The sequence below is a fragment of the Aquarana catesbeiana genome, linkage group LG09 (genome assembly GCF_042186555.1).
Source record: "Aquarana catesbeiana isolate 2022-GZ linkage group LG09, ASM4218655v1, whole genome shotgun sequence".
NCBI classification, from domain to species: domain Eukaryota; kingdom Metazoa; phylum Chordata; class Amphibia; order Anura; family Ranidae; genus Aquarana; species Aquarana catesbeiana.
In genome coordinates, this window is record NC_133332.1 from 32593862 (window position 1) to 32620391 (window position 26530).

The following is a 26530-nucleotide window of genomic DNA, read 5'->3' on the forward strand; positions in this document are numbered from 1 at the left end:
CTGGACAGCATACTCCAGGTGCGGCCGGACCAGAGCCTTGTAGAGTGGGAGAATTATCGTTTTATCTCTGGCGTTGATCCCCCTTTTAATGCATGCCAATATTCTGTTTGCTTTGTTAGCAGCAGCTTGGCATTGCATGCCATTGCTGAGCCTATCATCTACTAAGACCCCCAGGTCCTTTTCCATCCTAGATTCCCCCAGAGTTTCTCCCCCAGTGTATAGATTGCATTCATATTTTTGCCACCCAAATGAATTATTTTACATTTTTCTACATGGAACCTCATTTGCCATGTAGTTGCCCACCCCATTAATTTGTTCTGATCTTTTTGCAAGGTTTCCACATCCTGCGGAGAAGTTATTGCCCCGCTTAGCTTAGTATCGTCTGCAAATACAGAGATTGGACTGTTTATCCCATCCTCCAGGCCGTTTATGAACAAATTAAATAGGATTGGTCCCAGCACAGAACCCTGGGGAACCCCACTACCCACCCCTGACCATTCTGAGTACTCCCCATCTATCACCACCCTCTGAAATCAACCTTGTAGCTAGTTTTCAATCCATGTACTCACCCTATGGTCCATGCCAACGGACCTTATTTTGTACAGTAAACGTTTATGGGGAACTGTGTCAACTGCTTTTGCAAAATCCAGATACACCACGTCTACGGGCCTTCCTTTATCTAGATGGCAACTCACCTCCTCATAGAAGGTTAGTAGATTGGTTTAGCAACCGACTGGGTTCTATAACCAAAGATCGAAGAGGATAGAGAAGCAGGTTCTATGCAATAGTGTGAGATAAAGGTATTAATGGAGGCCCATGAGGCTGCCTTGTAGATGACATCAGGAGTAGGAATAAGCTTCGAGTTCGAGTCGAACTCATGTTTGACTCGAACATCCGCTGTTCGCCAGTTTGCCTAACAGCGAACAATTTGGGGTGTTCGCGGCAAATTCGAAACCCGCGGAACACCCTTTAAAAGTCTATGGGAAAAATTAAAAGTGCTAATTTTAAAGGCTTATATGTATGGTATTGTCATAAAAAGTGTTTGGGGACCCGGGTCCTGCCCCAGGGGACATGGATCAATGCAAAAAAGTTTTAAAAACTGCCGTTTTTTTCGGGAGCAGTGATTTTAATAATGCTTAAAGTGAAACAATAAAAGTGTAATATTCCTTTAAATTTCGTACCTGGGGGGTGTCTATAGTATGCCTGTAAAGGGGCGCATGTTTCCCGTGTTTAGAACAGTCTGACAGCAAAATGACATTTCAAAGGAAAAAAGTCATTTAAAACTACTCGCGGCTATTAATGAATTGCCGGTCCGACAATACACATAACCGTTCATTAATAAAAACGGCACGGGAATTCCCCACAGGGGAACCCTGAACCAAAGTTTAAAAAAAAAAATGATGTGGGGGGTCCCCCTAAATTCCATACCAGGTCCTTCAGGTCTGGTATGGATATTAAGGGGAACCCCGGCCAAATTTTTTTTTAAAAATGGCGTGGGGTCCCCCCAAAAATCCATACCAGACCCTTATCCGAGCACGCAACCTGGCAGGACGCAGGAAAAGAGGGGGGGGACGAGAGAGCGCCCCCCCTCCTGAACCGTACCAGGCCACATGCCCTCAACATTGGGAGGGTGCTTTGGGGTAGCCCCCCAAAACTCCTTGTCCCCATGTTGATGGGGACAAGGGCCTCATCACCACAAACCTTGCCCAGTGGGGGTCTGCGGGTGGGGGGCTTATCGGAATCTGGAAGCCCCCTTTAACAAGGGGACCCCCAGATCCCGGCCCTCCCCCCTGCGTGAAATGGTAAGGGGTACTTGTACCCCTACCATTTCACAAAAAAACTGTCAAACATGTTAAAAATGACAGACAGTTTTTGACAATTCCTTTATTTAAATGCTTCTTCTATCTTCTATCTCTCTTCGGTTTCCTCCTCCATCTTCTTCTTCTTCTGGTTCTTCCCCCGGTGTTCTCGTCCGGCATCTCCTCCGCAGCGTCTTCTTCTCCTCGGGCCGATCCGCATCCATGATGGCATGGTGGGAGGCTCCCATGTGTGACGCTTCTCCTCTTTTGACGGTTCTTAAATAATGGAGGGCGGGGCCACCCGGTGTCCCCGCATCCCCTCTGAAGCACGGGGACTTCCCTGTGGCATTCCCCGTGATGTCCGAGGGGGGCAGGGTCACCGGGTGGCCCCGCCCTCCGTTATTTAAGAACCGTCAGAAGAGGAGAAGCGTCACACAGTGGGAGCCTCCACCATGCCATCATGGATGCGGAGCGGCCCGAGGAGAAGACGCCGCGGAGGAGATGCCGGACGAGAACACTGATGATACCGAAAAAAGAAAGAAGATAGAAGATAGAAGATAGAATAAAGAAGATAGAAGCATTTAAATAAAGGAATTGTCAAAAACTGTCTTGTCATTTTTGACAGTTTTTTTGTGAAATGGTAGGGGTACTTTTGTACCCCCTTACCATTTCACCCAGGGGGAGGGACGGGATCTGGGGGTCCCCTTGTTAAAGGGGGCTACCAGATTCCGATAAGCCCCCTGCCCGCAGACCCCCACAACCACAGGGCAAGGGTTGTGGGGATGAGGACCTTGTCCCCATCAAGATGGGGACAAGGTGTTTTGGGGGGCTACCCCAAAGCACCCTCCCAATGTTGAGGACATGTGGCCTGGTACGGTTCAGGAGGGGGGGCGCTCTCTTGTGCCCCTCTTTTCCTGCGGCCTGCCAGGTTGCATGCTCGGATAAGGGTCTGGTATGGATTTTTGGGGGGACCCCACGCCAATTTTTTAAAAAAATTTGGCCGGGGTTCCCCTTAAAATCCATACCAGACCTGAAGGGCCTGGTATGGAATTTAGGGGGACCCCCCACGTCATTTTTTTTTTTTTACAGTTTGGTTCGGTGTTCCCCTGTGGGGAATTCCCATGCCGTTTTTATGAATGAACTTTTATGTGTATTGTCGGACCGGCAATTCATTAATAGCCGCGAGTAGTTTTAAATGACTTTTTTCCTTTGAAATGTAATTTTGCTGTCAGACTGTTCTAAACACGGGAAACATGCACCCCTTTACAGGCATACTATATACACCCCCCAGGTACGAAATGTAAAGGAATATTACACTTCTATTGTTTCACTTTAAGCATTATTAAAATCACTGCTCCCGAAAAAACGGCCGTTTTTAAAACTTTTTTTGCATTGATACATGTTCCCTGAGGCAGGACCCGGGTCCCCAAACACTTTTTATGACAATAACTTGCATATAAGCCTTTAAAATTAGCACTTTTGATTATTCATGTTCGTGTCCCATAGTCTTTAACGGTGTTCGCGTGTCCAAACTAATTTTTTGCCCGTTCGCAAGTTCTGGTGTGAACCGAACAGGGGGGTGTTCCCCTGGTAGAGTGTGCTGTCACCGCCTCTGGAGGAGCCAGGCCCTTAGCCATATAAGCCTGCTAGATAGACTGGACAATCCAGGTCGCAATCGTTCTGGACGAAGCCCGTTTCCCCTTGTTGTTGCCGGAGTGTAGAGCAAAGAGGAAGTCGGAGCGTCTAAAGGAGGATATAACTCGTAGGTATTCCTTCAGCATTTCGCCTATATCCAGAGGATGAACTTCAGAGGAACGTGGGGTCCTGAATGTAGGTAGGACAATTTCTTAGTGCTCATGGAACACTGAAAAGATTTCGGATTTGAGCCAAGCATAGGGACGTGGACCACCTGGTCCGTGAAGAAATTTAGGAATGGTTCTTCATGACCCAAGGACTCAATCTCAGAAACCCTTTTAGCCGAAGTGATGACTACTAGAAAGGCGGCTCTTTAATAGAAAGATCCCGCTATGCTTAGTCCAGACAGTGAGTTGAGGACCAGGGGAAGATCCCATCTGGGGAATCTTGGTCTTCTTTGGGGCCTGAGTCTTGTTGCCCCACAGAAAAACTGCAGAGTTATGCTGCATACACACGAGCGGACTTTACGGCAGACTTTGTCCGGCGGACTTTTCAACGGACTTTCCGAATGAACGGACTTGCCTACACACGATCAACCAAAGTCCGATGGATTCGTACGTGATGACGTACGACCGGACTAAAACAAGGAGGTTCATAGCCAGTAGCCAATAGCTGTTTTTGTCCGTCGGACTAGCATACAGACGAGCGGACTTTTCGACCAGACTCAAGTCCGTCAAAGATTTGAAACATGTTTCATTTCTAGGTCTGTCAAACTTTTGGGGAAAAAAGTCAACTGGAGCCCACACACGATCGAATTGTCCGACGGACTCTGGTCCGCAGGACCAAGTATGCCGTAAAGTCCGGTCGTGTGTACGTGGCATTAGAGGGTGAACAGCCCACGATGTACCAGAGAAGGCCGACAAGGCAGAGACTTGGACCCTGATAGAGCTGATGGACAGAGACAGATCTAGACCGGATTGAGGAAAGCTGAGAATATTCTGGGATTCCCGGGTCCCTGAATGATCTGCCCGTAGAAGATGAGAATTTGACAAACTTGGCCCAAATTTTCTCATAAACTTTATTCGTGCTTGCCCTTCTCGAGCCCATGAGGGTGGAAATTACTCCTGAAGCACACCCAAGAGACTCCAGCCTTTCCCTCTGAAGAACCAGACCATCAGTCTCAGTAATGCCGGACAAGGGTGCAGGACTGTCCCCCTGAGAAAGAAGGTTCGGCCTGAGAGGAAGAGGTAGCGGGTCCTGGAAGCTGAGCTGGGTCAGGAGGGGAAACCATGGCCTGTTTGGCCAGTAAGGTGCTATCATCACCACCTCGACCGCCTCGATCTGAGGATGATCGGGAACGGGGAAAAGGCGTATGCCCTGTTGGAGCTTCCACTGATCTGTCAGGGCATCTAGTCCGAAGGCCTGGCTGCAACGGCCCTGAAATTAATCCTTCTTGAATTTGAAGTTGCAGGGGGATGCAAATAAATCTACTTCGGGATTGACTCCCAAGGACAGGATCCACTCGAACGTCTGAGCATGCAGTGACCACTCGTTGTTGTCCAGCTGAGTGCGTGACAGGAAGTCCGCTTGGACATTCTAGACTCCAGGGACGAAGACTGCTGAAATATTGGCCAGATTTTTCTGAGCCCAGGACATGATGGGCTCGACTTTTTGGAGCAGAGTAGAGCTCTGAGTGCTCCTCTGTCTCTTCACATATGAGACCGCTGTGGTGTCGTCCATCTTCAGTAAAACAGACTTCCCCTTCAGGAGATGAGTTAAAGATTGGAGGGCAGACCAGGCTGCCCATAACTCCAGGACATTCAAGCCCGGGTTGTGAAGACGGGCACCCCTCTTGCCTTGAGCAAGTTCTGACCCGCAAAAGGCTCCCCAAACAGCACCACTGACATCGGTCAAGACCGTGACCCACGAGACGGGGCGATAGAGTGGCAGGTGAGTAGATTTCTGTGCTGGAGCCACCAGAAGAGGCTGTTCCTCATCACTGAAGTTATGTGAATGGACTGATTGTCGTCCCCCGGATTCCATTGTTGAAGAAACCCTGTAAAGGGCGTAATCTCCCCAGGGAACACTTGACCATGGGGGTTGTAGAGACCATTGTGCCGATGATCTTTCAGCATTGCGAGGCTTTTAGGTGTGAAGAGCTCGGAGCTCGTAAAATTCTTCCTTGAATGACTTTAATATTTTCCACTGGGAGAGAGATGGAACTTTCTACCGTGTGGAACTAAGTACAGTATATCAGGCACTGGACTGGTTCCAGATTGCTTTTTCGCAGACGTACTGGAGGAGAAGCAGACACGCCCCCACCCGACCTGCCTGGGCAGGCCCAAACTCAAAATGGCTTAGCCGGCTTTCGTCCACTGGACGCCTGGCTCTTAGTGGGCTTCTGGAAGGATGCCTGCCTTCTGCTCCAATTCCTTCTGATATCTCGGCCGGGTCTGTAAAAGCGTAACCTGATGCAGTAAGCCCAACCTCCCACCTGTGGCCCGGGCTTTGGTGCTATCCAGTTTGTCACCATACAGCGAGGACCCTTCAAGGGGATCCTACACCAGGCCTGCTTGGATGCTGGGTCAGCAAGCCAGGGGCGCAACCACAAGACCTGCTTGGCAGTGACCGAGGACAGCATAGTCCAGGCCGACAGGCAGATAAGGTCAATCGAAGCCTCCCCAAGAAAGGCTACCGGCAGCTTCAGCTCCTGGATTACCGAGCCCCTGGCCAGTTTTTCTGAGACTCCTCTGATCATGGAGTCTACATTCTCCATCCAGACCTCCATGGCCTTGAACATGGCCCTAAGGTTTGCAAGCCATCCCGGCTGACCCGTAAATCCTTTTAAGAACTTGATCTATTCTTCTCTCAAGCCCATCTTTGAAGGATACCGCATCTTCCAGAGGAAGAGTGACGCGTTTAGCTAGTCGCATCAGAGCTGCGTCTACGAGGGCAGCGTTTTCCAGATATTTCACTTCCTCAGCCTTGAAGGGCTATAACCTGGAGGTCCTACTTGACATAGAGGTCTTCTTATCTACCTTGCTCCATTCCTCGTCAATAATATCCTTTAATTCAGAAAGGAGTGGAAAATTGGAATGTTCTTTCTCCAGATGCTTAAAGAATTTCTTCTGTTTAGCCGGGGGAGTAGAAGAGTCTTCCCACTTAAGGGCCTCTTTGACCGCTTTCACTGGCAAAACCAGGGTGAAATCGAAGCCTCCGACAAACTCATCTCCCTCCATCTCGCTGTTCGAGGAATCATAAGGCTGAAATGGGCTCCAGGGCCTCGTCAGCCAGGGAGCAGAATGTGGTGGACTGGCTTCATGTGTAAAATGTACCCCACTCTTTGTGGGATTGTTGCACCAGTGTCTCCATTTGCCGACTTTCAGCATCTTTTTCCCGACCGCCTTGGCATAACAAGGGTCACATAAGGACTTGACTTCCGGGACCCGGGTCCCACAACCCCAGCAGGATCTGTGATCAAAACGGCTGTTGTGGCGGTGCATGTGGTGTTTGGAGGAGGAATGGTAACATCTCCTTTGTTGGGAGGAGGAATGGGAACATTTCCTCTGTTGGGAGGAGGAATGGGAACATTTCCTCTGTTGGGAGGAGGAATGGGAACATCTCTTCTGATGTTGGGTCCTAGATGGAGAGTCACGTCTGGACCTTGATGAAGAAGGTGGGCGTTGCGGCCTGGCAAGGTCCCTGTCATCTTGGACAGTAAGCTGATGGTCTGACCTGGAAGTTCTAAAAAAGCGAGAAGGGAGAACGTGACGTTTAGGGAATCAGTCCATCTGCACGTGGACCTGCCCCTCCCCTTCTCATGCCCCACATACCTAGAGCGTGAGGGCTGGTCGCATGGAGGCGGTGAACTGTCCATGGCACCCTGGTGGATGAATAGGAGGCGACCTGCAGCTTTGTAGGAACACTCACACGTCCTGGAACAAAGGAGTACAAATAGCAGTGCAGCTTCCCCTTTAAGAGGCATCTTAGCCCCCCTTCCCTCTTTTACCATAGCCCCAGTCTGAAGCTGACCATGATCTGGGAACCTGGGGCCTGAGGAGCTGACGCAAGCTGCCTGTAGTAACCCTAATGCCCTGTACACACGATAGGATTTTCCAATGGAAAATGTCTGATAGGACCTTGTTGTCGGAAATTCCGACCATGTCATGACACATTTTCCATAGGAATTTCTGTCACACAAAATGAGATCTGGTTCTCAAATTTTCCGACAACAAAATCAGTGAAATTCCGATCGTGTGTACACAATTCCAACACACAAAGTGCCACACATGCTCGGAATCAAGCAGCACTGGCTATTGAACATCATTTTTCTCGGCTCGTTGTACGCGTTGTATGTCACCGCGTTTTTGACGTTCGGAATTTCCGACCAACTTTGTGTGACCGTGTGTACGCAAGACAAGTTTGAGCCAACATCCGTCGGAAAAAATCCCATGGATTTTGTTGTCGGAAAATAATATCGTGTGTACAGGGCATTAGAATGACAGGGCTCTCAGGGATTCAAACATCCCCGCCGGAATGACGTCACCACCATGCCCGGACTGCACCTGCGCAGTGGCGACCTGCCATAGAGCGCCTGCACGGCTGCCGGGTCCCCTGCCTGCACCGTGCGTGCGCGGAACCAAGCCTCGGCTTCGTCCGAGGATCACACATGCGCAGTAGCGAGCCGGAGCCGCAGCCCGGAAGATGGAGCCGAACCCTGGAACGCACTTGCCGTAGAAGCAAAAAGAAAAAGAAGACAGCAAGGCACATGAGGGAAAAATAAACAGGGAGCTTTTATATACAAAAACTGCTGCCATGGAGAATCTTCAGACCTGCCAGCCGTTCCACCGAGCCTGGGCATACGAAGGCCTTCCCCACCACAGGACACAGGGGCCTGGAGCCAAACACCCGCCCATGGCTGGGCCCTGGGCTATCTTGAAACTGCCCAGCATCGACTTCCACGATCAATTTTGGACATCTGTAAACGTAAGTGCATTGACTTGTAGGTTCAATGAGGAGGACAAAAAAGGAACGCAGTCTCTAGTGGTGAGCTCAAATTTATGGGAGTGGGGTCCTATAGCATTGGAGAGGAGGCGGGTTATCCCACACGTAGTCTGCCATGGAGTCTGTCAGGAAACGAACGTTTACTGACAGATGTTTTTCAAAAAAAGCAATTAAAAAAAGAAGTGACTTATATAAGTGAATTTGCTGGAGTGCTGTTTTGCTTGGTTAACAACCTGTTTTGGTCTTAGTTTTCTTTTTGTTCACAAGGTGACATATAGTATGTTCTCCTGTGACAAAAAACCTCATGTGCATGTGGTGGGATATTGCCCACTATATCCTGACAGCGCAGAGCCGTGCTGCAGACGGGACAGATCCCAACAATATTGTCGAGATCCACCCTGCCGCGTGATTGACAGCTGGCTCTGCCTCACTAGAGCCAGAGCCAGCTGTGCCCTCCTCCTCCCCAGATTTCCTCCTCCGTCTGTTCTTCCAGTCAGCGCTAGAGAATGGGAAGGGGGGGATCCCTGTGGGGGTGGCAAAACTACGCATGTGAAGTAAAACATCATGTACAATATCCACCAAATCTGCACAAACCGTGAAAAAATAAATCTAGTTGTATGTAAGATTTAATAACGAGGTGTAAAGTCGGTGTGGTTTGACAACATATACCACTCAATATTTCTGAAACCAAAGCAGCAAAAACGTTTATTTTTGCGGCACAAACCAGCACAAATGCGTCACAAACAAATGGCGCGTTTGTTTTTAAAATTCAGCAATATGGGGTGCAAAGTGGGCGGGGTTTCAGCAACTATAATGCACAATATCTCCGCAACCAAAGCGGCACAAACGTTTATTTTTGCAGCACAAACCAGCACAAACAAATGGCGCGTTTGTTTTTAAAATTCAGCAACGTGGGTTGCAAAGTGGGCGGGGTTTCAGCAAATATAACGCACAATATCTCCGCAACCAAAGCGGCACAAACGTTTATTTTTCCGGCACAAACCAGCACAAACGCTGCACAAACAAATAGCGCATTTGTTTTTAAAACATAGCAACGTGGGGTTCAAATTGGGCGGGGTTTCAGCAAATATAACGCACAATATCTCTGCAACCAAAGTGGCACAAACGTTTATTTTTGCGGCACAAACGCGGCACAAACGAATGGCGTGTTTGTTTTTAAAATTCAGCAATATGGGGTGCAAAGTGGGCGGGGTTTCAGCAACTATAACGCACAATATCTCTGCAACCAAAGCGGCACAAATGTTTATTTTTGCGGCACAAACCAGCACAAACGCGGCACAAACGAATGGCGCGTTTGTTTTTAAAATTCAGCAATATGGGGTGCAAAGTGGGCGGGTTTTCAGCAAATATAACGCACAATATCTCCGCAACCAAAGCGGCACAAACGTTCATTTTTGCAGCACAAACCAGCACAAACAAATGGCGCGTTTGTTTTTAAAATTCAGCAACGTGGGTTGCAAAGTGGGCGGGGTTTCAGCAAATATAACGCACAATATCTCCGCAACCAAAGCGGCACAAACGTTTATTTTTCCGGCACAAACCAGCACAAACGCTGCACAAACAAATAGCGCATTTGTTTTTAAAACATAGCAACGTGGGGTTCAAATTGGGCGGGGTTTCAGCAACTATAACGCACAATATCTCTGCAACCAAAGCGGCACAAATGTTTATTTTTGCGGCACAAACCAGCACAAACGCGGCACAAACGAATGGCGCGTTTGTTTTTAAAATTCAGCAATATGGGGTGCAAAGTGGGCGGGTTTTCAGCAAATATAACGCACAATATCTCCGCAACCAAAGCGGCACAAACGTTCATTTTTGCGGCACAAACCAGCACAAACGCGGCACAAATGAATGGCGTGTCTGTTTTTAAAATTCGGCACTATGGGGTGCAATATAATAATAATAATAATAATAATAATAATAATAATAATATGGGGCAGGGCTTGCATTAAATTGAATGTTTAATATCTCAGAAACCAAACCGGCACAAACGCTCATTTTTGCGGCACAAATCAGCACAAACGCGGCACAAACGAATGGTATATTTTTATTAAGGTTTTACAAACATGGGGTGCCAACTTCACACAGCTCTCTTATATTTCTACAGATGTGTCTCCTGGTGTTACTAGTATCAGGGACCCCAGATCATGCTGGATGATGCAATGTCATTATATAGCAAACAAGGCATCTTGGCTCTTGTAGTTCCTCAGCCTAGTTATCTGTAAATGCTGTAATCATACCAAGTCCCCAGTGCATGCTGGCTCTTGTAGTTCTAGAGACCACTTATCTCCTGGTGTCACTAGTATCAGGGACCCTAGACCATGCTGGGTGATGCAATGTCATTACATAGCAAAAAAGTCCTGCTGGTTCTTGTAGTTCTACAAACTACTTACTGTATCTAATGGTGTCTATGCTGGATGAAATGCCACTTTAGTATAAAAACAAGCCAGGCATGCTGGCTCTTGTAGTTCCTCCGTAAATTGGTTTACACCCAGGGCAGGCACAAATAATAAAGCTATGGACATAAATATAACAATCTCAGTCAAACATCTCAGAGTAACCCCTTAATAAATCACCTTGGAATTACCTGGCTCTTCCAGGAAAGCCACATTGGCATTAACCATAAAAAAACAAGTATCTAGGCAGGTTAATCAGCATGACATGTTTTCCTCACTCACTTTGCTTTGCTTTCTCACATACTGGAAGGAGGATCTGAGCCATCACTAATCTGAAGGGGAGCGGTCACATGTTGCTCCATGGGGGTTGGCGGAGGCTGATCTCTTCCTGCTGTGTTCAGTGGAGAGGGGAGGGGTCTCCAATCCCTGCAGCACTGAAGAGAGAAGCAGATTGGCTGCCCTCTCCTCTCCACTGAACACAAGGAGAAACAATACTCCTGGCAAAGGCAGCGGCCATCTTTGTGTAACCTGCTGCCGTTTTTAGCCCAAAACATTCCCGATTTTCCTGGGAAAAAAACAAAATCCCGGGAAAATAATCGGGACAAGCTGAAATGGGGACGAGGGTCCAAAAATCGGGATTGTCCCGGGAAAATCGGGACTGTTGGCAAGTATGCTAAAGGAATACAGAGGGATGGGAAGCTGGCACAAATCACATTCTGCATCAAATCTGCATTCCTTGTGTCAAAGGCTGGGGGCCAAGGACAGGTGCTCGCTATCAAAGCAGCAGCTTCCTTGGTAGTTATGGTGTCAATTGGCCTGTGCACCAAGGAAGGGGGCACCCTGTCTGACATTGCAGCTAGTTGTACAGGGCACATTAGGAACTGAAAATTCTTCATTAAACACATCAAGCTTGAACCTTTGGTTTATTTTACAGCAAGAACATTTTCCATAGGGCTTTATGTTGCATGTAAAGAACATATAAAACACATGAAAAGCACACTGCAGAGTGCCAGCAACCCACGAAAAGCTCAGTGGTGTGAATGGTTTCCTACCCCAGTGCTCAGATCTATTAATGTAAAGCTGGATGGTTATTTTTTTTTAAGCCCTTTGGCTAACAGATTCCCCTATTCACACAAACAAGGTGGATGGAAAAATCCCCTTGCCAAGACATTGTAGTCTGATAGTGACAAATGCCACTGTCAGAAAACACTGATCAGTGGCTGCAGCTGATTAAGTAAAATTTTCCAATGAATACTAATACTAATAACTTATTTCCTGTGATAAAACAGAAAGACTACATTATCTGTTTCAGCTTGGTGTGCCACATCCAAAAGAATCACATAAACCTTTTTTAGAGTACATATAGAGGATTTTTTTAGGCACCCAAGAAGGACACAAGAAAAATTATTATAAAAGATGTTTTACAAACTTATATTGCAAAGACCATGAAAATGATTAAAAGTAGTGCAGTGGCTGATCATAAAATTTTGGGTCCGAGATGGACCGTTAATGATCTCACAATGCAAAAACAGAATATACTAAATTTCACACTTTAACCCTGTATGATGGGTAACATCCATCTATTTCAATGAACCACTATTACATTTAGAAAACTATACAAACATCACTGATTCATTGACTAATCAGTAAGAAGATGCAGGTAGAAAGTGGATGAAGTAATATGATGTCATAAGAGATGAATGTTACATAATGTATGTCAAATACAGGATTTCAGTAGATACTAAGCCCCAATGTGTTTCAATTACATGTACTCTTCTGTAGGGGGAGATAAGTGGAAATTCATCCTCAAGAAAAACATGAGATTAACAATGGAAATAAACTAAATTCTATAAATTACCATATAATGGTGGTATTATGAGAACCACTTAATATAGTGGGAGAGATTTACTAAGACTGGAGCTCACAGACTGTAGTGCACCTGTGCATAGTGACCATTTAGCTTCCAGGTTTTAGCCCTGGTTCACACTGAATGCGGGTTTGAAATCTAACTCACACGATTTCCATATGGCATTTCAGTGCGACTTTGGGGGCAATTTGAAAGACATCTGTGCGGGTTCATGCACAGAGGTCTATTGAAATCGCCCCCGAAGTCGCCAAAAGTATTAAAGGAACTACTTTTGGAAGCGGCGCCGCAAAGCCAGCAATAAGCTACACAGGTCACCCAAGATAGACAGACAGTCTTTGCAATAAATTTGTAAAAAGTATTTTAGAATTGTCTTTCTTGTCTTTCTTGGGTGCCTAAAACAGTCCTCTGCTGATAATGAACACCATCTAGTGGTCATAATGTGGTATTTTCTGAATTCATATATTTTAATTGTAGAGACTATAGCCTGGAAATATTCAGTTTTGAACAGCTATGCACATTTTTTATAAATATACCCCATGAACTTCACTTTTTACATTTGCATTACCAGCCAGTTTAGAGCCAGGACTTTACAAAAATAGGTCAGTAATAGCAGCCTAATATTTCTATTAATACAGGTTTTCAATGATGACCATGAAGATTTGTGCAAAAAAGAAAAGAGACACAAAAAGCCCAAAACCCATGTTACATTATTAAAGTATATACTGTATATATACATTTACTTCTGAGGTTGGAACTATTGTAATTTGAAATATATGAGATAAAATGCATCTTATTATTATCTTCTATGCTATTTGAAATAGAAAACACTTTGCTCGGCATCTAAAATGCTTTCCAGTAGATTTTGTGAAAAGCACAGAAACAGAAAAAACACAGAGTACTTACACGGTGAATCGCAGTAGGTCGTATCAAACTGTAAAATTAATAGGAGTTGTAGAACACCCAAACCAAGGAATCCAGATCTCATTTTTTCTGCTTACAATCCTCCGCTGATTAGAAAAATATAGTAATACGTATGTGACAAGTGACACCACGGAGTCCAGAATTATAATACAAAGCTAAAGAGATTATTGCATGTCAGTTCCTTGGTTGGACATTTTTTTTCTAAAGCACCAATCAGAATATTTGCTTTGTTAGTCATTCGTTACCAGAGAGAACATTTCTGTAGCTGTGCTGTTTCCTCATTCTTACTACATGGAGCATTTTGGCTTCAGTTACTGAATAGGCAACCATCTAATAAAATCTCCTTACATAAAATATTCAGTGGACACTGAAAACGACAGATGTCAAAGACTTTTTTGCCATTACTGCTTAGTATTATGAGCATCTATCTGTAGCAACAAACTTAGTCATTCACATTTTATTGTTATGTCATTTTTAAAACCCAATTTAAAAACGTGTGAAAATTGTGCGATTCAGGAGTGGAAATATTTATAAACAAACTCCTAGCACCAAACAACCCCTCCCCCCCACCCGTTGCTCTATCGATCGACCATCCCCCAGGCCCCCGCCAGCCTCGCACTTACCCCATCCAGGTCACGGCTTCCCCCCCCTGCATCCTACCTAAGTCCCAGCGATCGCTTCTCCTCCCGACCAATCAAGACTTAGGACTTGCGGGCAATCGGGTCTCAGGACCCACTTCCTGATTGGCAGGGAGGAGAAACAAGAAGACATTAGCGAATATTAATTTGCTAACGTCACACAACTGAGTGAGCTTGGGGTGCAGTGTTCTGTGCCCCGAGTCCACCCTTTTTGAAGCCAATTTGAGCCTCAGGCTCTAGTCATGTGCTTCACAAAAAAAACATTGAAATCCATGTGTCTGGTGCCCTGTATTTAGATTTGGGGCCGGGCGCATGGATTAGGTCGGCGGTGGCCCTGCGACCCATATGACCGGCCGCCACTAGTTATTTGCCATAAATTGCTCATCGTCTGATCATCAAAAAGTCAAAACAATAGACAAACACAATGTGCTTAAAACGGAGTTCCACCCAAAAGTGGAACGTCTGCTTTAAGAGGGAAGGAGAACTTTAGATTTCGATTGCCTAAAGCCGCGTACACACGAGCAGAATGTTCGTCAGAAAAAGTCAGACGGAAGCTTTTCATCGTCTATTCCGATCATGTGTGGGCCTCATCTGACTTTTTTTTTTTTTTAAATTCTGACGGACCTAGAAATGGAACATGTTCTAAATATTTCCGACGGAACCAATTCCTATCGGGAAAACCGATCGTCTGTATGCTGTTCCGACGGACCAAAAACGACGCATGCTCAGAAGCAAGTATGAGACGGAAGCTATTGGCTACTGGCTATTGAACTTCCTTTTTCTAGTCCCGTCATACGTGTTGTATGTCATCGCGTTCTTGATGGTCGGACTTTGGTTTGACCGTGTATAGGCAAGACAGCTTGAATGGAATTCCGTCTGAGTTTATTTCAATGGCAAAACCGGTCATGTATATGCGGCATAAGGCGACCGAAACGGAAGTGGGAGTGTGTACCTGTCAAAATTGGGAACCCGCTCCCACTTTCGTTTCAGTCGCCTTAGGCGATCGGAAGCAGAAGTTTTCCTTCCTCATCCCTCCTGAAGTCTTCTGGGACAAATGACAGTTCCTAGAAGACTTTCGGGCCGCTCGCACATGTGCAGTGGGCACACGGCTGTGAAGCCGCAAGCTGTCACAGCCAGGTGCCCATAGTGAAGGTGCTGGCGCTGCCGAGGAAGGACACAGGGAGAAAATGGCTGTAGTGAGTGCACCGCTGGATCGCGGGACAGGTGAGTGTGTGTTTTTTAAGCCCGTGTTCACAGTGCGTGTTTTTTAAGCCCGTGTAACGAACACACACTGTGGTGCCGATCACATGCGATGTCTGTGCAATGCAAGTTTAGCCAAGAAGTTTGAATGGCTAAACTCGCATTGGATTCGCACAAAAAAAGGTGCAGGGACTTTTGTTTTCCCACACTGGAATCGGATCGCATTTGTGTTCTCACCCATGCGATCCGATTCCTGTCCGAATCCACAGTTCGCACTGCGATCTGTGAACCGATCTGGGGGTGTCATTAACATTGTATTGACACCCACAGCACTTCGCAGAAGACAGTGTGAACTGCCTGCGGGAGAGATGCACACTGGAATCGCCCTGGTTTCTGCATCGCTACAGTGTGAACCTAGGCTTAAAGCGGAGTTCTAACGACAATCAATATATATTTTTTTTAAACCTTTCATAAGCTTATAACATAGCATTGTAACACTCACGTATTTTGTAAAATTCGTCCCCCGATGTCCGGATTAATATCAGAAATAAACTTAGATAATTCGTTGCTGGCCGTTTTCACATTGCTTGTGGGCATGTGAAGCCCACAAGCATCCAGTTCCTGGACACGGTGCTGCTGCTCTCCCTGATCTTGCGCATGCGCATTCTGTCATTATCACAGCGCCGTCAACTACTCAGGTTGCCATCACAATGGGCAGCGGCGTCAGAAGTGCCCGCTCTGTTGTGATGACAACAAAGCCCTTAGAGCTTCTCTACTGACTCCTGGGAAATGATGACACATCTCCTAGGAGCAGTAGCGAGCGGAGGAAGCAGATTTTGAGGGGCCGCATAGCAAAAGGGATAAAAAGGTAAGTAAAAAAAAAAATTTCTCCAAATGTTTTTTTTATTTCATGCACATTAATGACATTTTTTTTTGGGGGGTGGAACTCCACTTTAATAAACACTAAAATGAGTGGAACTCTGCTTTAGGCTTATAACACACAAACAAGTCACATTTTTTGTCTTTATTGAACACACCTTTTAAACATTCACAATGCTGGAAGAAAAAGTAAGTGAACCCTTGGTGTTAATAGCTGGTCGAACCTTCTTTGCAAGTGCTTTCAGTAGCTCTGGATCAGACCTGCACAACGTTCAGGAGGAATTTTTTACTGTTTTTCTTGACCATTTCTCTTTACAAAACTGCTTTAGCTCAGACATATTTGTAGGATGTCTGGTGTGAACTTGAGGTCATTCCACAGCATCTCTGAGGTTAAGGTTTGAGCTCTGACTGGACCACTTTTTCTGAAGCCAGTCTGTGGTGGATTTACTTCAATGCTTAGGATCATTGTCCTGCTGCATCACCTAACTTCAGCTGGCAGACACCCTGACATCCTGTAGAATATTTTGGTAATCTTGGGAATTAATTTTCCCCTCGATGATGGCAAGTGGTCCAGGCCCTTAGGCAGCAAAGCAAGAAAAAATCATGATATTTCTTAGACCATATTTTACCATTGGGATGATGTTTTGATGTTTCATCATCCACAAGACATTTTCCTAGTAGAGCTGTGGGTTGCCAAGGGGCTTTTTGGCAAACTTCAGGCTCACAGCAATGTTTTTTTTTTTGTGACACTAATACAGTGATCAGAGATAAAACCGTACACTGTACGAATGACACTGGATGGGAAGAGGTTAACATCAAGGGGCAAACTGTGTGCCTAATAAGTATACCGTATGCTGCTTTTACTTACAGATCTGTCTGCTTTTTGTCCCTCAAATCAGCTCTGAATTCATGGATAAAAAGCAGACAAATAGCTGTCTGTGCACAGAGTTCTGTGTGTTTGTCAACACAAAACTTTGTGCTGTGATTGACCACAGCTGATCAGCAAGTTTCAGCCAAGATCATTGGCTGGAATCTGCTGACAAACTTGTGCTGTGTCCAATCACAGCACAGGTCAGAAGGGGGTACGTGCATGCACCGCCAAACCAGGAAGTACACAATGATGTGTGGGTATATCGCAGTGCCTGGCTGTGCCACCTATCTACTGTGAGCGGTTTGTCAAGAGGTTAATGAATGCAAAGCATTTTCTGATTTGATGAGGTGGGGATTGTGATGTCACTGCCCCACCTCTCCCCCTTTTCTCCCCCAGAGAATGCTTTGCATTATTTGAGAACATATAAAGCAATCTCTGAAAGGTGTCTGCTGAGCAGTCAACCTCCTATGTTCAGAATGCAGCAGGACAGGACAGTTGCTCAGCGTAGGATCTGAAATCAAGTGGAGATCCCTGGAGTAGCTGTGCTTGCTATAGTAATTTCCATCTGTCATGGCGATCCCACAGGTATGCCACATACATACAGTGCCTTGAAAATTATTCACACCCCTTAAAATGTTCCATTTTATGTGATAGACTAACACAAAGTGGCACATAATTGTGAAGTGGAAGGAAAATGATAAATGGTTTTCAACATTTGTTACAAATAAATATGTGAAAAGTGTGGGGTGCATTTGTATTCCGCCCCCCAGAGTCAATATCTTGTAGAACCCCCTTTCACTGCAATTACAGTTGCAAGTCTTTTTGGGGATGTCTCTACCAACTTTGCACATCTAGAGACTGACATTTTTGCCCATTCTTCTTTGCAAAATAGCTCAAGTTCTGTCAGACTGGATGGAGAGCGTCTGTGAAAAGCAATTTTCAAGTTTTGCCACAGATTCTCAATTAGATTTAGGTCTGGACTGTGACTGGGCCATTCTAACACATTAATATGCTTTGATCTAAACCATTCCATTGTAGCTCTGGCTGTATGTTTAGGGTCGTTGTCCTGCTGGAAGGTGAACCCCCACCCCTGTCTCAAGTCTTTTGCAGACGCTAAACACGCGCTTTGATTTTCGGACGACCGAACGTCTGATTTTTGTGGCATGCTAATCTCATGTCAAAAGTGAAGAGGTTACTAACAATACGATAATTTTTGTTTGACAGAATACAACATCAGAAGTGACGTAACGTGTTGAATAGTTTTGTATGTATTCTTTTGTTTCTGAGCATGCATAGTCTTGCTCTTACAATTTTTTTCATACGAAAACCATACTAATGAAAGAAAATCAGATGTTGAGTTCACATCCGACAAAAATTTTATAGTCTGCACAACCAGCTTTTGTCTGACGAAAAAGTGAAGTCGGCTGTCGAAAGCACCATACTAACAGTAAGATGTGCGGACGATCGGTCGTCGCAACACAATTGATGTCCAAAAATTATAGCGTGTGTATGGGCCTTAAGACCCTATACACACTATTAGATTTTCTGCAGATTTTTGTCTTCAGACTTACCAAAACCACATAACATGAAGTCAAACCTTAAGAGTTTCAATTTGTATGCAATCAGGCAGGCCCTTGCACTACATGGTTTTAGTAAATCTGAAGACAAAAATCTGCACAAAAACTAATAGTGTGTATGGGGTCTAAGATTGCCCTGTATTTGGCTCCATCCATTTTCCCATCAACTCTGATCAGCTCACCTGACCCTGCGAAGAAAAGCATCCCCACAACATGATGCTGCCACCACCATGTTTCACAGTGGGGATGGTCTGTTCAGGGTGATGTGCAGTGTTAGTTTTCTGCCACACATATCGTTTTGCTTTTAGGCCAAAAAGTTCAATTTTGGTCTCATCTGACCAGAGCACCTTCTTCCACATGTTTGCTGTGTCTTCCACATGGCATCTCGCAAACTGCAAACAGGACTTCTTATGGCTTTCTTTCAACAATGTCTTTCTTCTTGCCACTCTTCATAAAGGCCAGATTTGTGGAGTGCACGACTAATATTTGTCCTGTGGACAGATTCTCTCACCTGAGCTGTGGATCTCTGCAGCTCCTCCAGCGTTACCATGGGTCTCTTGGCTGCTTCTCTGATGAATGCTCTCCTTGCCCGGCCTGTCAGTTTAGGTGGACGGCCATGTCTTGGTAGGTTTGCAGTTGTGCCATACTCTTTCCATTTTCAGATGATGGATTGAACAGTGGTCTGTGAGATGTTCAAAGCTTGGGATATTTCTTTATAACCTAACCCTGCTTTAAACTTCTCCACAACTTTATCCCTGACCTGTCTGGTGTGTTCCTTGGCCTTCATGATGCTGTTTGTTCACCAAGGTTCTCTAACAAACCTCTGAGGGCTTCACAGAACAGCTGTATTTGTACTGAGATTAAATTACACACAGGTGGGCTCTATTTACTAATTAGGTGACTTCTGAAGGCAATTGGTTCCACTAGATCAGTGGTTCTCAACTCCTGTCCTCAGGACCCACTAACAGGCCAGGTTTGGAAGATAACTGAAATACATCACAGGTGAGATCATTTGCTGCTCAGTGATTGCAGTATTCTAGTCTGCATCTCCCTAAGGTAATACTTTAAATCTGGCCTGTTAGTGGGCCCTGAGGACAGGAGTTGAGAACCACTGCACTAGATGTTAGTTAGGGGTATCACAGTAAAGGGGGCTGAATACAAATGTACCCCACACTTTTCAGATATTAGTAAAAAAAATTGAAAACCATTTATCATTTTCCTTCCACTTCACAATTATGTGCCACTTTGTGTTGGTCTATCACATAAAATCCCAATACAATACATTTACGTTTTTGGTTGTAACCTGACAAAATGTGGAAAATTTCAAGGGGTATGAATACTTTTTCAAGGCACTGTAGTTACATTGGTTCAAGATGGGCTAATGTAACAACTGCAAAAATTGCCATACCTAAACTTCAGCTTTATGATTATATTCGTCTTCTTAGCTCTGAACAGCAAAAGTCTACCCAGTAACTATGATGTCATGTCTGTTACATATTTCTATTGGTTGAAAACCATAGAACCGCCTCGTGCTATAGCTGCAGCTGGTTTGTCAGCACTGCCTGAATCAAAGTGAAGTACAGAAGTCGATCGGTATTATAGTGAAGGATCGGGTTTGTGTTTTACAAAATCAGCAAGATGTCTGGAAGAACCCATCTATACCTGGGCTGTCTTGTTCTTACTCTGTGTCTGTACAGCAATCAAGCTGAGATAGGTAAGTGAGCCAACATAGCATTCTGAGTCAGGGTGAGTGTACAGAGAGCCTGCATTAACACTTGAGCAGAGCCTATTACTGGTCATTTGGAAGCATTTTTTAGGCATTTTATAAGCTTTGTGCCGATGTTTTTGTATATGTATCAAGCTTCAGGTGTTTGTTTCCTGTGCTGTGCAAGGGGGGTGAGAGACATACTGGGGGAGGAGAGGGGCTTCTCAGTTGTATAAACGTACATGTTGCATACTTAACAGTTTCTCATGCACACTGGACGTTTTTACAACTGCTGTTTTTGGCTTCAGACGTTTTTTTCGGCAGTCAATAAACTTCCCATTATGTTATCCTATGTGTCCATGCACACATATGCCCCGTACACACGGTCGGACATTGATCGGACATTCCGACAACAAAATCCTAGGATTTTTTCAGACGGATGTTGGCTCAAACTTGTCTTGCATACACACGGTCACACAAAGTTGTTGGAAAATCCGATCGTTCTGAACGCGGTGACGTAAAACACGTACGTCGGGACTATAAACGGGGCAGTGGCCAATAGCTTTCATCTCTTTATTTATTATGAGCATGCGTGGCACTTTGTCCGTCGGATTTGTGTACACATGATCGGAATTTCCGACAACGGATTTTGTTGTCGGAAAATTTTATATCCTGCTCTCAAACTTTGTGTGTCGGAAAATCCGATGGAAAATGTGTGATGGAGCCCACACATGTTCGGAATTTCCGACAACAAGGTCCTATCACACATTTTCCGTCGGAAAATCTGACCGTGTGTACGGGGCAATAGGGGGAGTGTGTAACAACTAAAGAAATCCACTTTGCACTACAAGTGCAGTCACTGTAGATCCGAGGGGGACATGCAAGGAAAGTAAAAAAACATAATTTTAGCTTGCACATGATTGGATGATAAAATCAGCAGAGCTTCCCCTCATTTCAGATCTACCCATCAGATTTACAGCGACTGCACTTCCAAGTGCACTTGTAGTGCAAACTGGATTTGCCTTTCGTAAATAACCCCCATAGGCTGTTATCAGCTGTTTTTGGCAGGGGCGTTTTTTGGCTGTAAAAAACCCCAAAACTAGTTGGTTTTGAGAGGTATTTTTCAGCTGCAAAAACACTCTAATGTCAAACGCAGATAAATGCTCAAAAACGCAGCTCACCAGTATTTTTGATCCATAAAAAAAAAAAAATGCTAACGTGAAAAAACACTATTGCAAAAACGTTTAAAAAAATCCCTGCAAAGCTACTGTTAATTTAATGTCCAGTGTACATGAGGCCTAAAAGTCTATGGGGCCAAAAAACGCTTATGCTCAAAAAATACACATGTAATTATTTAATTATAGGACTTAGTTTACTGAGTGTTTAAATGTGGCAATTGGATTATGCATGTTGAGGGAAACGCACTACAAAATGTTTAAGTGTGAATGGGAGCTTAGACCAAGTCTGCTAAAAATGACGAAAAAACTGTCACATTGGGAATAAAGTTATTTATTTAGTTTGTGCAACATCAGTTACCCACTTCAGCTCCGGAAGATTTTACCCCCTTCATAATCAGGCCATTTTTTGCTATTCAGCATGGCAATACTTTAACGACAATTACACAGTCATGCAACACTGTACCCAATTAACATTTTTATCATTTTCTTTTCACACAGATAGAGCTTTCTTTTGGTGGTATTTGATCACCTCTTTGCTTTTTTATTTTTTGATCTATATATAAAAAGAGACCAAATTAAAAAAAAAAAAAAAACATAGCCAATAAAAAAAAAAAAAAAAAATACTTCATAAATTTTGGCCAAAATGTAACCTGCTACATGTCTTTGATAAAAATAATATCAGTAAGTGTATATTGATTGGTTTGCATCAAAGTTAAAGCGCCTACAAACTTTGACTGATATATACAGTCATATGCAAAAGTTTATTAACCCCTGACAATTTCCATGATTGTCATTTATAAATATTTGGGTGTTTGGATCAGCAATTTCATTTTGATCTATCAAATAACTGAAGGACACAGTAATATTTCAGTAGTGAAATGAGGTTTATTGGATTAACAGAAAATGCGCAATATGCATTTTGTGGGTGGGCTCGTATCTCTCCACTGCCGTACGATACATGATCTAGCAGCGTTAATAAGATGGCGCAAAATTAATTTACTATATGTTTTCCTCGGTATGTTTGAGACATGTAACAAAAATAGGGCTGGATCTTCTGGGAGGTTATACTCAGTAAATTTCTGTGCTATCCGCCGTACATCCCTCCAGAAGTACTCCAGTTTTGGGCAGGACCAAAGAACGTGGAGTAGAGTTCCTCTTTCCTCCTGACACCTCCAACATTTGTCTGGGATCTCAGGAAAGTATTTATTAAGTAATGAGGGTGTACGGTACCATCTTGTCATTATTTTAAAATTAGTTTCTTGGATTCTTGTGGATATTGAAGATTTCAACGCAAGATTTACTATCTGCCTATGTTGTGCCTGGGTGAATGTCCTGTCTAATGTCATTTCCCACTTCCTTATATATGGAGGGACATAATGCTCTTGGGGGGCAACCAGTAGTGCATACATTTGCGAGATTAAGTGAGAGCAATGCCCCGTCCCCTCACATAGTTGTTCTAAGGGTGTCAATGTTCGTTGAAATCTGTCTGGAGGTGGAAGAGTGTTAAGAAAATGTCGCAACTGGGCTGCACTCCAGAAATCAAGACAGAAAGTCGTTGGATGAGGTTGGTTCAGGTAATGAGGGCCATGTCCCAGTCGCTATTTGTATAAAATGCGAGGCCTGAAAACACTGTGAGTCTGAGAGTTTCCTGAAGGGTCCCTCCTGTAGTCCCAGAGGGAAACGAGTATTCCCTACAATAGGGTATAGGGGGGAGTTGAGAGATGATGATAAAGTGGTGGAACATATTCGAGAGCAAATACGCAGGGTAGGGCCCAAGGTTGGGTGTCCGCACAACGCAGTGGGACCTCACACTGTGATTGCTCGATCTTTGGCCATATTTTAGAGCTTGCATGCCTACACCAGTCTACTAGTCGCACCATATGAGCTGCCTGATAATATTTCTGCATATCTGGTACCGCTACCCCCCCCCCCCCCCCATATTGTTTAGGCATTGGCATTAAACAGCATTGAATGGGCCCAAATGAATTTAGTTATCATCTTATTAATCTGTTTAAAGAATTCTGGGGGTATATGAATGAGTAGAGTTTGAAAGAGATAGGAAAATTTAGGGAATACTGACATTTTTATTATGTTACATCTACTGAACCAAGAGAAAAGGCCCTGATGCCATTTAGAAAGTAAGACTTTCACTCTACTCAGTAGAGGTGGAAAATTCAACTCAAAGGTTTGGTCCAATTTAGGTGGAATCAACGTGCCCAGGTATTTGATACCTGTATAGGTCCATCTAAACTTAAAATTCATTTTTAAAGCGTTAATTTGAGTCGTAGTCATAGATACAACCATTGCCTCTGACTTGGACATATTAATTTTTAAATTGGACAGTGCACCATATTGGTCCAATTCTCTTAGTAGGTTCGGCATAGATATAACAGGTTTAGTAAGACAGAATAAAAGATCATCCGCATATGAGGATACTTTATGATGTAAATCTCCAGTTATTAACCCCCTAATATCTGGGTTTTGCCTGACCTTACAAAGAAATGGCTCTAAGGTGATAGCAAAAAGGAGTGGTGATAAAGGGCACCCTTGGCGGGTGCCGTTAGAGATAGAGAAAGGTTCAGATAGAACTCCATTTGCTTTTATTTGTGCCTCCGGCCTTGTGTATATGCTTGAGATTCACCCTAACATCCTCTCCCCTACACCCACATACCGTAGGACTGAAAACATGGAAGACCAATACTTTGTGGGCAGGAAGTCGCTAAGTGGTTATATGAAACTGACAGAATGAGACAATCACACACAACTTCCTCTCTACTCAAAAGAAGAAGAGCAAATTTGCTTGGATTTCCACTTTCAATAAATTCTAAAATTGTTGAAAGTTTTACAGTAAGTTGCATCAAACTGTAGCTGACTTGGTGATTATTTTGATTGGTTCCAAGTTGTTAGCTGACAGAACAAATTATCAGCAAATTACAGATAGAAGAGAACACAGCTGCATGCTCCTACCTGTGAAAGAGAATGTAGGGTTCTTTAAGCATTGGTTCCCTCTACCTTCCAACATCCAAGTCAGGACAGCTCTCTGTTATCTTCTCCTATCAGCAAGTTCTTTGTCAGCACATGTACTTGTATCCTTTGGGAAACAAATTAATTAATGCAGCCACATTGACAAAAGAAAAATGTACATTTAATATTTTTTGTATACTAGCCTGCAGAGCATTGAAACTGATCTGTGTGTTGCAGGTGCATTGCACATGCTTCAGTAAACTCTACCCCCCCCCCCAGCCCTAGGTTTGTACTAAGGTAATGACTTGGAAAAAGTAAATGAGGTAACAAAATGCAGTGACATCATCACACTTGTGCTACATTGAGATCTACCTTCTCTGCTCTGGTGGCAGATGGGACTTGTAGTCCTTCCATTCACAGATCCTGCAAATGAATCTGAAAAATGATGATCCAGGGAATTGTGGGAATAGCCTCACACAGTCATACTGGATTCAAGCACATACAGAAGACTGCAGGAAAAGCAGCCCATGATTCAAGTGAGTTGAGGGACAGTTTGAGGGTAGGGGGTTGGGACAAAATGAACATGTTTCATATTAAGCACTAATGCATAATTTCAGACAACGGCTGATGGTGGTGGCTGTCAATTTGTTGCCTGTTTTGTGTTTCATGTGAACAGGGTCGAAACTGGGGGGGGGGGGAAGGGGACATGTGGCCCGGACACTCCAATGCAAGCTCCACTCCCTGACATGCCAGTGCTCTGCCATTTGACAGCTTCCCGATCTCTCTGCTCGAGCTGCACCGACCTACACTCTCTTCCCTGAAAATCTCTCCCCTCCTCTCTGTTCTAGCTCATCTAGTCTCCTTTCTTTGGTCTCTTTTTTTTCTCTCTTTCCCATCGCTAACAGTTCTGACAATGCTACTGCTCCACAGCACTATTTTCCAGCTCTCCTCCCCAGCAGCAGCAACTCCGATCCTGACACACACCTGTGTTTTCTGCTTTGCTGTCACTGCTAAACACAGAACCATAGCTTCTGTATTTAAAAGTGACAGCACAGCTCTCTGGGCAGCTTCAACAAACCTTCTCCAGGTGCAGCTGGTGTACTGTTATGCCGCGTACACACGAGCGGACTTTCTATCCTACTTGGTCCGGCACACTTTCCGACGGACTTTGTCCGCCAGGTGCGCCGGACTTTAAAACGAACGGACTTGCCCACACACGCCGGGATTTTCCGGCGGGCTAAGTCCGCCCGTCTTTCCGACGGACTTTCGCCGGAGTTCCGGCGGACTTTCAGAATGAACGGACTTGCCCACACACGGACAAGTCCGTTCATTTTGAACGTGACTCAGGTGCGACGGGACTAGAAAAGGATGTCAATCTTGCCGCTTTTATCGGCTAGATTGACACCTTGCGAGCCCCGTCGCGGGGCATACCAGGCCCTTAGGTCTGGTATGGATTATAAAGGGGAACCCCGCTACGCCGAAAAAACGGCGTGGGGCCCCCCTAAAATCCATACCAGACCCCGATCCGAGCACGCAGCCTGGCCGGTCAGGAAAGGGGGTGGGGACGAGCGAGCGCCCCCCCCCCTCCTGAACCGTACCAGGCCGCATGCCCTCAACATGGGGGGTGGGTGCTTTGGGGGAGGGGGGCGCCCGCGGGGCCCCCCCACCCCAAAGCACCTTGTCCCCATGTTGATGAGGACAAGGGCCTCTTCCCGACAACCCTGGCCGTTGGTTGTCGGGGTCTGCGGGCGGGGGGCTTATCGGAATCTGGGAGCCCCCTTTAATAAGGGGGCCCCCAGATCCCGGCCCCCCACCCTATGTGAATGAGTATGGGGTACATGGTACCCCTACCCATTCACCTAGGGAAAAAGT

At 45.0% G+C, this 26530-nt stretch overlaps 2 protein-coding genes across 4 annotated transcripts in view; one reads left to right on the plus strand and one right to left on the minus strand.

Moving 5' to 3' along the window:
* Window positions 1-13782, minus strand: part of LOC141107479 (H-2 class II histocompatibility antigen, E-S beta chain-like) — a 157378-nt gene extending 143596 nt beyond the window's left edge. The window contains exon 1 of the mRNA XM_073598244.1: window positions 13629-13782. Coding sequence (XP_073454345.1) covers window positions 13629-13710 — 82 coding nt within the window. The 5' untranslated portion in view covers window positions 13711-13782. The remainder of the gene's footprint in view (window positions 1-13628) is intronic.
* Window positions 13783-20319: 6537 nt separating this feature from the next.
* The window catches only part of LOC141107480 (RLA class II histocompatibility antigen, DP alpha-1 chain-like), a 41711-nt gene continuing 35500 nt past the window's right edge, over window positions 20320-26530 (plus strand). The window contains exon 1 of one of the 3 annotated variants that reach the window (XM_073598247.1): window positions 20320-20525. In XM_073598247.1, coding sequence (XP_073454348.1) covers window positions 20450-20525 — 76 coding nt within the window. In that variant the 5' untranslated portion in view covers window positions 20320-20449. The remainder of the gene's footprint in view (window positions 20526-26530) is intronic. The other 2 variants (XM_073598246.1, XM_073598245.1) reach the window with 2 other exon arrangements.